Genomic DNA, 12,077 nt, shown 5'->3' with positions numbered 1-12,077 from the left:
AGGGTCTTGAGGAGCATGAAGGGAAAGAAGAGAGCAACAGAAATGAAGGAAGGGCAGAGCACTGCAGAGAGTGTAAATGCACGTGCTCTCCTCCATCATGGGTGATTTTTGAACCATTTCTCTGTTTGCTCTGCACCGTGATTTTGTTGCTTAATTCCTTCGTTCTCCAACAAGCGTTGTCTCTCAGCTCTCTGGTGAGACCCATTCTTGCCTTGCTCTGCCTGATATCAAACTATCTTGGCATTAACTTGAAGGCAAATTGGAATCAATGCAGGTTTTTTTTTTCAAAACTACACAAGGCAAACCAATTTTTATTTTATTTGTTGTTAGTTTGCCTGTTATCAGGACATATCAGTGTTCGTGCTTATCTTGTACCAGAGTGTTTAGCCAGGAAAAAAAAATCCTGAGATTTAAGATCTATTTTGTGCTCCTGTAGACAGAAATAAGCTGTGTTTGTATCTCTGCAATCTGCTAAGCCACAAACGCTCATTTAACACCTGGTGTTTGTTGGGGGCAAGTTAGATCTCAAAGTTATTAGTGTATTTGTATGTACAGTTACTATTTATACAAGTGGGTGTGTTTGTTGTGCACAAGATCACATGTGCGTGTGCGCCTGTATAAATATTCACATGCTCATGCATACGTGAAATCACATACCTCTACAAACTGCTGAATTTAAATAGAATTTTGGATGTAAATGAATTTAAAGTCCAAACTGGTGGTTAGTAACAAGAACTTTTTACATGATCTTTGATACTTTATTGTGCACCGTGTTTTCCCAGATATACAGTGAGGATACCTACCTACAAACAAAACTATTGATTACTTCCTCTGTTAACACATCTCCCATTTCCAGATCTAAAGGGTTTTAAAAGGGCAAAGTATCTCTTTCTATCACTTGTATTGTTGCATTTCTCTTAGACTATAGTCTAGTTCTGACCTTCAGCACAGACTTGGAACTGATAAAGTTCCCATGAAAGACAATATCTGCCTTAAACAGTCTTCAGTCTCTATAAAAGCAAACTCTGAAGGATGTGGAGTACACGGGAGATGGTGATAACAGTACATGTTTGCAGGCAATCTGATCCAGATGTTTGTCTGTGAAGTTTGAGAGAAAGAGTGTAGTGCAAAAGGTGGCTGAAAGATATTAAACACAGCTCACAGTAACGTGCTGTTGCCCCCACATGCCTCTCACACATCTTAGATTGCATCAGAGATAATGCCTATCATTAACTTAGGCTCTCAAGATGTCTTCAAAAGTGGTTGCATGGCTAAGAGGAGAGTTTTCCAAAGGAAGTGCCCATCACACCCACTCATGCTTAGGTTACTGCTGGTGAGAAGATGTACACTGGGGGTGGTAGAGAAGGTGAGTTGGAGATTTAATTTCCAATTCATTCAAGCAGATAAATAAATTAAATAGTAACCACATCTGTATGTGATCTGTGAGATGTCCATTGGAATGGACAAGGGCAAGTGAGCCCTTTTCCACTCTTGCCGCTCCTGCAGTAGAAGGTGTTTCTGCCTCTTCTTCAAATATGCAGAGCAATTTGATCTTCTCACCCAACAGCCTTGCCTCTATCCCTCCACAGAAATTTGCCCTGAAGATGGCATGGTAGGTTGAACAGGTCACTGGGTCATTTCTCACTTCTACTGAGTTTGCTTGGTAAGGTTTTGGTGGCTACAGAAGTGGATTCCATGAGAACCTACTAGAATCTTCCCATATGTCTGACACAGCCAATGCCAGTCAGCTCCAAGACAGACCTGCCACTGTCCAAGGCTGAACCAATCAATGTTGGTGGTAGCGCTCTGTGAGGACTTACTTAAGAAGGGAAAAAAACTGCTGTGGAACAGCAAATGGAAGAGAGGAGTGACAATATGTGAGAAACAACTCTGCAGACACCAAGGTCAGTGAAGAAGGATACAGAGAAGGTGCTCTGAGTGCCACAGTCAGCCAGTGGTGAAGACTGTGGTGAGCCACACTGTGGTCCTCCAGCCCATGACAGTTAACGGTGGAGCAGATATCCACCTGTAGCCCATGGAGCAACCCACATAGGAGCAGGTGGATGCCTGGAGGAGGCTGTGACCCAGTGGAAAGCCTGCACTGGAGCAGGCTCCTGGTAGGACCTGTGGACCTGTGAAGAGAGAGGAGCCCACTCTGACCAGGTTTGCTGGCAGGACTTGTGACCCTCTGGTGGACCCACACTGAGCAGTCTGTCGCAGAAGGACTGCAGCCCCTGGAAGGGACCCACGTGGAGCAGTTCATGAAGAACTGGAGCCCATGGGAAGGACTCACACTGAAGAAATTCATGGAGAACTGTGTCCCATTGTGAGGGACCCCACAGCGGAACAGAGGAAGAGTGAGGAGGAAGAAGTGAAAGAAACAACATTTGATGGACTGACTGCAACCCACATTCTCTGTCCCCCTCTGCTGCTCAGGGGAAGGACATAGAGAGTTTGAGACTGAAGTTGAATCTGGGAAGAAGAGAGGAGTGAGGGGAACGTGTTACAAGATTTGGGTTTATTCTCATTTTCCTACTCTGATTTAATTAGAAATAAATTAAACTAATTTCCCCAAGTCTAGTCTGTTTTGCCCGTGATAGTAATTGATGGGTGATCTCGCTGTCCTCATCTCAACCCACAAGCTGTTCATTGTATTTTCTCTCCCCTGTCCAGCTGAGGAGGGGAGTGATAGAGTGACTTGGTGGACACGCGACATCCAGCCATGGTCAACCCACCCCAGGTACAAGCGATGATATTACTGAGTGACTGGTTCCAGGATATCTCTTTGTTCATTCCTGTTCAGGTGTCCTCTGCAGTGATCTCACCTATGCCTGATGAACTTGAGGCATCTCACCTTCCACAGCCCCTCCAGTTGGGTTTGGTGGACAGGAACGCTCTTCATGTTGTGTTTCTAGAGCTCGCTGTCTCCAAGTAGATGCTGTATTAGCACACTGAAGCTCAGCACAACAATTTAATTATGCAGTGCAGCACTACACTTCCTGAGATGACACAGACTGCTAAGAAAGCAAAATAGAGAGAAAGTGCACACAACCAACCAAGAGGGAGAGAGAAACTCCCCACACTGCCTGCTGTTCAGTCCCCGAGGAGATCTAACTCAGTCTGTAATTGCCGTTCTGGATAGCTTCTGCCCTCAAAACAATTTTCTGCTGGTCTGTTGTTGCTTAGACAGAATCAGTTTGATTTATAGGATGTCATTTTTTCTCCCCGGCCACAGACAAGAGAAAAATATTTGTTGAAAGGCGGTTGCAGCAAGATTTAGTTTTTGTCCGTCTAGCACCAGAGAAGCTTGCTCATGATTTATATTATTTTTTTCCCTTTCCCTTCCTTCCCCTATGTCAAAGAAGAGAATGGGATTAAAGAAACACCATGCTTTGATTAGTCTTTCTGTGTGCTTTGGATCTGTGGTTCACACATGGTGGACCACAGGCTAGGAGGGTTCACCTGATCAAGGCAAACCTGCTCTAGCAGAGAGGTTGAACTAGATGATCCCCAGAGGTCCCTTTCAACCCCTACTATTCTGTGGTTCTGTGATTCAGAGATGTCCCAAGAGTGTTGTAGATGGACAGTATACAAAGAGCATCTCAGCATCTCTTAAGTAAAATGTACCAGACACTACAAAGGGTTTTATTTTTTTCCTTTTTTTTCCCCGCGAAGATAACATGCATTGGAGTTTTGTTTTGCTTTATTTTCTTCTGGCGTGCTTCCATGTACAGAAATACACACACAGACATATTACACCTTCCAGAATCTCCTTCAGGCTTGTTTTGTTGCTCTCCTGGCTGCTTGTTGCAGAGTAGATGGTGGGGCAGAATGAGACCTCACTTGCAGAATTCAGCTTCTCCTGAAGATTGAGTCAGCTATTAATTTAAAGGCTGATTTGCAGTCCTTTGAAAACATGGATGGATGGTTTGTGAGTGTGCACAAAAGTACATGTGCTAAATCGGGTAGACCACTGAAACTTCTGATCCCATTTTTTATACAAACCTAAGGCAAACGTTCTTAGAAATGAGTGTGACTCTTCCCTTGAGGACCTGAGCTGACATCGATAAAGGATGCTGGGTCTGGCTAAATGTGAGAAAGAAATTATTGACAGCACGTGCTTGTTCTGTGTCCTTTTGAGGAGAGCATGTTTCCCTGCTCTGGTTTGTTTAACGCCGTTCTTGTGGCTGGAATACAGAAGTGTCCTTAGGATATCATTAAGGTCAGGGCTATGTTAGAAGTTTTCAGTGTGGATAAATCTTCACCCCCCTAAGCATGAGAGCAGAAGCGAGAGGAGGTTTACTTATTTGCTGTCTTGGCAAAGACCTCAGTAATATTCCTTCCATGGGGAAATGGGCTGCTGGGATTTATGATTAGGTTGTTCCCATCTTGGTAACAATGTCTGGGTTTTACAACCCAACTTGCTCCCAGATTAATTTTAAAATTGTTGGAGTTATGGTCTTGTTAAAGTAAAAAATGGGAAATGGAAATTTCAAGTTTATCTGCAAAATCATATTTTCAACCGTTTCTGTGCCAGAGTTGCAATTTCAGATTTTTTTCCGAAATCTCAGTACTTTGCAGTGACATTATTCACTTTCCGAGTCAGGTTGAATGACTCGAATAGTCCTGCCGTTTTAACCTGCTACTTCCTATTAAGAAGTTTCCAAACTAACTTTTTCTAGTGAGAGTTAATCCTCCAGATCTTTAGGGTTCCAAACTCTCATTTCGCTTTTTCTCATCTGCATGGCTTGTTTAGTGGCACTTCTCTGCTTTTTTTTGTCATCATTAGCTACTGTCATTTCTTCTTGCCATCTCTGCTATTGATGTTGACCAACTTAATTCTTTTTGTTCCAGCATGGATGACATTAAATCTGATCTACTAACCTAACAATGGATTTGTATGAAACAATTTTAATCTGTCTCCCTCTTGCTGCAGAATGCAGTGAGTGAATTGTTGCTGGACAAGAAAGGCTGGTGTTGACTGAGACCCGAGAACCCCCAGCCTAGTGAGCTGGCAGGGAGGCAGCGTTTTTGGAACGGTGGCTGGCTGTTCTAGTCCTGGTTTCTGTGGAGTCAAAGAGATTTATGAGGAGCGATATTTCACCGTGAATTCCATAGAGTATGTGGAAATGGTGGATACCAAAGGCGATCTGATTTTGCTAACAAACTTTGATACCTGGCAAGTTCAGTGGTACTTCATGATAGATCTGACCTGGCAGGAAGGAACAGGAACATAGCTCCCAGGTATATTCCATTATGGAAGGGCTTTGTTTCTGGCTATTTTTCTTTCTTCTATTTTTACTTTTTATTTGCTTACCTATATCAGGAACTTTGAAACTTCATATTGCCAGGTTAAATTATTCAATAGATTACTTGCTTCGGGTCAGATTGCATTGTGCTCTGCGCTTTACAATTCACCCTTGTTTGTTTTTCCTTAAATACAGTCGTCACATTTTTTCCTTCCTAACAACTCAGCAGCTGGCTTTAACTAATGTATACTTGCTAAACAATAATTGTGAGGGTTGTTACACTGTTCTGAAAAAGATTTGTGCTCTGCAGCAGCCGACGGCTGTTTGGTCCCATGTACCTGGATATAAATGGCAAATCTGAATCAGGACTGTTCATACACAGCACTGCATTTTCCTTCTCATTCTTCCCTTCTAGTCGTAACATCTCCAGGGATGACAGCCCAACCCCCTGCAGTTAAATTAGCTGAGAAGGATCCTATGAGAAGTCAATATGCCATCTGATCTTTCTCAGATCAATTGCCCACTTGTTTTATCCCAATGGAAGTACTTGGGGCAGGGTGGGGGGATGTTAATGTATTGCAATAAGCTCTATCGGACCAAATGTGTGGATAAAAATATGTTAATGAGTTTGAAGCTACCTTCACTTAAAGTGCTGTAAAAGAAGCAGAACAAAATATAACGGACTGAAGGGTAGAAAGAATTTTGTTTATGTTGCAAGTAACAGAAACCAAAGACTAATGTCAGTAGCAATTTAGCCAAGGGAGGCAAACAAGCATTCTGGGCTTTTTTAGTATTATTATTTCTTTGTTTAATTTTTCCTTAATCATCTTTTACTAAGCAGTTAAATGAGAGCAGAACCACACATTAAATTCTCAATTCTTCGTATTTTATTAAACTTCAGCTTTCTCCTTTCAAAGATTTCTACAAAAAGCACCCAAAACACCCCGCTCAAAAAAATCACAAGTAATTTCTCCCCATTTCCTGGCAAGTATTTACTACCACAGCGCTCAAGTGAAATCTCAAGTAACTTAAACTTCATTGTTTCTACAAAATATTCCGCAGTATTTACAAGTTATGAATAATACCATGCATAATTAAAGCTTCATTGTACTCGACAAGTGATTGAATTAAGTGCATTTTGTAATGCATCATCCAGTCTTTGGTTGAGGGTTTTGTTTTTTGTTTTATTACGATTTCTCACAGCTTTTTAAACCTTTTGTTTCTCCTACTGCTTCAGTTATTCGAAAATTTTGTATATTGTAGAATTCACAATGGGACTCCCAAGCTTCATTTCAAATTAACTCTGTTCTATTGCATTATATGATTAAGTGTCATGCCACTTACATTCTCATAACAGACTTCAGTAGAAGGGCTCAGGTCCATTTTGCACCATTTTTCTGAAGCTGCCAGTAGGGAAGCTGAGTTCTTTAGAAGAACGCCTTAGAAATCATCCAAAGTGGAGTCTCCTGGTACAAGGGATACACGGATATATGGTTGGCCAGGCCCTCTGTGGAGTCTCCATCCTTGGAGATATGCAAAACCCAGTGGACGGGCCCTGAAGAACCTGCTTTGATTGACTGCTCTGAGAAGGGATATTGGACTGAACGATTTCCAGAGGTTCCTGCCAACCTCAATGTTTCTGTTATTCCCTGATTAGTACAACAAAATGCATCCTGTTTGAGTGTCTTTATTTTCTGTGCTCTGCTCACGTTGCCTCGGCAGTAGTGCATTTAGCAGATCTCTATTATTATGCCTATTATTGCTAGATTAATTCTTTTTATGAGAGACAGTGCCATATGAAGTCAACATATGCTCACATTTGCTCTTGTATATGGCAAGTGTTCAGATATGCAACAAACACACAAGCAATTTACTGCGTTTTAACTGAGAAAAATTTCAGTGCTGAACCTTGGTACTCTTTAACACTAGAAAGTATATAAATGAATCTATTTGTCAAGTAGGTCTTTCCTTTTTACCTTACCAATAAGGAGATTTCAAATTCAGTGAGTTTTTCATCATATCTTCATCAGTTTATGAGTAGTATTTTATCAGAGGGATGCTATGCTGAAAGATGGGCTCTTTCCTACGTAAGAATCTACACTCTGGGATGAATGGCCTGCATCAACAACTTTTTTAGAAAGAGGAGGGTTTGCTGCTGTTGGTTTTATTGTTGTGTTTTCTCTCTTAGACCTCCACAGTTCTGAAAAGCAGCCATATAATCTGATCATTCTACTTGCTTCTTATGGAAAGCCTGAGTCAGCTGGCTGACTCAGTTCCAGAAAATCATGGCTTTAAGGGGATTTTTTATTTACCGTGGGAGCATTATACCTTTTTCTTTTAATTCTACACAGACAAAGTTTTCTGGTTTTGTTTTATTTTTTTTTTACTTCACAAAGCTTGATTATAGAACATGCCTTTTATACTTGGATATTACCCATTCATCATTGATGTTAGACTTTCTGTCTTTTCAGAGCGACATGTTGGATGTGAACCAGATCATTAAAGACCTGGCCTCCATGGTGCATGAGCAAGGAGACGCAATAGGTGGGTATCACATTTAAACTGTGGGCTTTATTAACCTGCTGCACCGTTCCACTGTGATGTTGTGTGGTCCCTCACGAGCAGCTGTTTTTTGATGCGGTGATTTCGAGCTTTTTGTGCATCCAGTGATGTTCTGATCTGACAAGCTGCCCTGTGCAGTAGGGTTCTTATATTGAGCATAGGTCGCTGGTATATTTAGCAAAAAATAGAATTCACAGGAAGATTAATCCATTCCCTTTTGACTGTAAAAAGGAAGCTGGAGAATATATAACATTAACTGGAAAGGAATCCAATTCTTCCTTTCTACCTGGAACTGTAATTAAAAAACAATAGTAGTAGCAATTATCGTTACGCTCATTGATAGTGGTGGAGAATATTAAGCAGCTGCTTCTCCTAAATGGAATTTTCTTTCCACATTGCAGGGTGTGTCTGATTAAATTTACAGCAGCCTAACATCATGACATGCTCACATACATAGTCTGAAGTTTCTGCCAAATAGTTGACCTCCTCTTGCTACAGCTACAAGTGGCTAGGAGTGTGGTGGAGAAAACTTGGGAAAAGAAATGAGAGTATTACCTCCAAGAGCAGCGCATCACTGACAGCCACCACTTTTTGTGAATACAGAGATAAGACACAGTAGATCAGACCCTTTTAAATTGCCTTTGACCCTTGTCTGTTACTGCTTTCTGATGCAACTGAGAATAATCAGACTTTTTTTTCTGTATATCTTATTTTATGAATGTTTGATAATATTGTGCAGTGCTCCAGAAGCAACTGTCTAATTCCAAATTTGAGAGCTAATAAAGCCATGTTGAGAGTCCTAAACTCAGAGGATCAAGATTTGTGGGGATGTTTCCAACCTGCAGTGCTCAGCTGGAGTTCTCGCTGGAGCTCCTGAGAGATGGATCAAGTCCTAACATGGTCATATGCAGATCGTAAAAGGAGAAACTCTTCTCTGCTGTTTATTCATTGCTCTAGATTTCTTTGCCAAGCTCATACCCTTGCAAGTTTTCATTAGCATAAGACACCTCCTTTCACACGGAAATGAGCCAGCTGTATCTCACTGAGAAACATCACTTAGGTTCACAGGTGCGGAAAAAATCAAGATATCTAAACCCAACTTATTAGTATTTCTTTCTTTTTGTTCTTTCTTTTTTTTCCTTCCTTCCTTTCTTTCTTTCTTTCTTTCTTTCTTTCTTTCTTTCTTTCTTTCTTTCTTTCTTTCTTTCTTTCTTTTCTTATTTATGCTTGTTCAGAAGCTCATTTTTGTACATGAATAACTTTGGAGCCTGATCCATCTCCTAAAAGCACATTAGATGCTAATGCCTTGAGGGACATGACAACATACATCAGCTAGCTTCAAGATCCTTGTAACTCCTTTTATTAAGGCAATATTTATTATTTCAAGATGTTGCCCATGCATAGGAGTGAACCCAGTATTAACTTGCCTGTGAGAAACAGTTAGACATAGTAGGATGTTTTGTCTTTGAGCCAGCTTAAGGTTTTTGCTTTTATATCTGACAAATTCTTTCTTCTTCTTGTTTCACCGCAGTAGATTTTCAATGGTTTCTTTAGGATTATATTTTCAACCTGGGAGCCAGTTAAGGTATCTTCCCAATCAATTGCTGTTTGTCTTTTGGCACTCATATTACGCAGAAGTAAGTGAGATTAAGAATCAGGAGGTAAAGGCAGTTGAAGACCCCACAATAAAAATTTCAAAGCAATAATAATAAAAGACTACTCTCTTGGCATTTTTTTAAAATACTTTTCACTTACATGCTTGAAACGAAACCTCTGTGTGTGCTTATTTAGAAAACACATGGAAAAATACATATCCAGGGAATATGAGGTGCCCCACTCAACAAAATGCTCCCAGGGCTGTAGAGCAAACCACTCTCTGGTTCATCTTGGCTGGAGCTCATTAATGGGAAGAGCTTGTGTGGTCTATGCATGACACAGGAAGAGTAACCCATACTTTTTCCAAAAACCTAGAAGTAGTTTTGCTGGCATGTGGGTCAGCTCCTTAATGAACACATCCATAACACTCCCTAGGGCAGAAAGCAATTTCTGTCATGCAAGGAGGAAATAAATAAGGGGAAATGCAGACTCAGGGCAGCATGTCTCTCTTATTTTTCGTCTTTTGCAAATAAAGTCCATGCCTGTGTTCCTAGTCATGGCAACTCTTTGATACGAATATTTAATTAAGCATTACTGTGTCACTGAGTCCGAGCTCTCGACACCAAAAGTGACCTAGGTTATCTTTATCTAAACTGCTTTATTTCAGTTTTCACCACTAATATCACTGTTTGAAGCTCCATCATATTTCTCAAAGCCACTAGATAAAAAACCTATGTTTTTCTGAAAACATTTTATATTTTTAAAAGTCATGTTTCTTCTTCAGTTGGACACTTTTAGAACCAGCCTTCTGCCAGTGTAACCTCCCCAACTCCCTAAAATGAGAAAGTGTCCCAAGATCATGTACCGGCCACCCATTTTAAGATTGAAACAGCAGCGGAGACACAGCAACTGGTTTAGCAGTCCTCTACCTCTTTGCACAGACCAAGTGAATACAAATAAATGTTCACACAGCAAATCCACTTGCTGGAAGAAGACCCCACCGCATCAAACAAAAGAATTCCTCACATTTTCTTCCATTACTTACCCAGGTTTAGATCTTTCATTTCACTCTTGAAGTCTGGGCATTTTATATATGAAACTAACAGGGTGAAGAAATTTCATAACAGGATCTAAAGAAGTGGGTACTCCCTGACTTTCCAAACATAACTACGTGGTATCTGTTAGGCTAGAGCCCACAGACCTGACAAGCCAAGCATAAACACGGCAGCTGGTGCTTTCTTTCAGTCTTGGAGTAACTTCTTGATGGGGTCAATATATTCATTCCTTGAGCAACGTTGATATTCACTGACACACCACATTGTCACTTACTGCCTAATAACAATAATTATAAACTTCCTGCAGAGTAAAATATATGTGCACGAATGTAAATTTGTTGCTTATTTTGGCAGCTTTTGAATGTGGGAGGATTTTTTTTAATTTTGGGTTGGTTTTATTCTTTCCTGGGAAATCAGGTCAGCTTTGTTGCCTCTTTTGTCATTGTTGCCTTTCTGACCTGAAGGCTGGTTGAACACTTAGACCCTGTCAAGAGGACCCATTGGCACCCTTCCACATATGTCCAGCTCCAGCCTGACTGCCTGAACTGCACAGCCAAGAGTCTGTTGTCAGATGCGCTAATGCAAACGGAGCTGGGAAATCATTCAACTGGATCCTTAACTAAACTCTCCTGAGTTATGTGTCTCGGTTGGGACATCTGCAGAAAATTAACACATCTTGAGAATAGTCCCTGAATACCTGAATGTAACAGCTTTAATATCTATGTTCAGTTGAATGGGGTCTGCAATGTCTCTCATTTGGTTAAGTTTCCTAAGTGATCTCAGAGGAGGCTGTTCTGTGAATGGGTACATTTATGTTCTTACTGGCTCCTGATGAATTGGGAAATCTTCTGTTGTCTCTCTTGCTTTCAGCCACTTGTTGAGACATGGAGATTCATGTCAGTACAGAGCACAGCCCGTGTAGGAAGGGTGCACTGGGGTATTTCTGAATCAGGGATAATCACAGAATCATCTGGTTAAAAGAGACCTTTAAGATCACCAAGTCCAATCATACACCCAGCACTGCCAGGGTCCCTAAACCATGTCCCTCAGCACCACATCTACACATCTTTTAGACATTTCCAGGGATGGGGACTCCACCAGTGCCCTGGGCAGATTGTTCCAATGCTTCACAACCCTTTTGGTGAAGAAATTTTCCTAATATCCAACCTGAACCTCTTCTGGCACAACTTGAGGCCACTTCCTCTTGTCCTGTTACTTGTCACATGGGAGAAGAGACCAACCGCCACCTCACTACAACCTCCTTTCAAGTAGTTGCAGAGAGCAATAAGATATCCCCTGAGCCTCCTCCAGGCTAAACAGCCCCAGTTCCCTCAGCAGCTCCTCATAAGACTTACTCTCCAGATCCTTCACCAGCTTTCTTCCTCTTCTTTGGACACGCTCCAGCACCTCACTGTCCTTTTTTCGAGTGAGGGACCCAAAGCTGGACACAGTATTCAAGGTGTGGCCTAACCGGTGCTGAGTACAGGGGGACAATTGCTTCCCTACTCCTGCTGGTGACACTATTTACAATCCAGGATGCCATTGGCCTTCTTGGCCACCTGGGCACACTGCTGGCTCAGTCAAACAGCATCCTTTTCTGCTGTGCAGCTTTCCA

The 12,077-nt window shown here is 41.4% G+C and overlaps 1 protein-coding gene across 1 annotated transcript in view; it reads left to right on the top strand.

Annotated features, from left to right (window-relative positions):
* The window catches only part of LOC104493320 (t-SNARE domain-containing protein 1-like), a gene marked incomplete at both ends in the record, with an annotated part of 51,543 nt that overhangs the window by 30,162 nt on the left and 9,304 nt on the right, over nucleotides 1-12,077 (top strand). Inside the window, one exon of the mRNA XM_010135975.1 lies at nucleotides 7,721-7,793. Coding sequence (XP_010134277.1) covers nucleotides 7,721-7,793 — 73 coding nt within the window. The remainder of the gene's footprint in view (nucleotides 1-7,720; nucleotides 7,794-12,077) is intronic.

The sequence above is a fragment of the Buceros rhinoceros genome, unplaced genomic scaffold (assembly GCF_000710305.1).
Source record: "Buceros rhinoceros silvestris isolate BGI_N320 unplaced genomic scaffold, ASM71030v1 scaffold14915, whole genome shotgun sequence".
Classification (NCBI taxonomy): domain Eukaryota; kingdom Metazoa; phylum Chordata; class Aves; order Bucerotiformes; family Bucerotidae; genus Buceros; species Buceros rhinoceros.
This window is presented reverse-complemented; position numbering and strand designations above follow the sequence as displayed.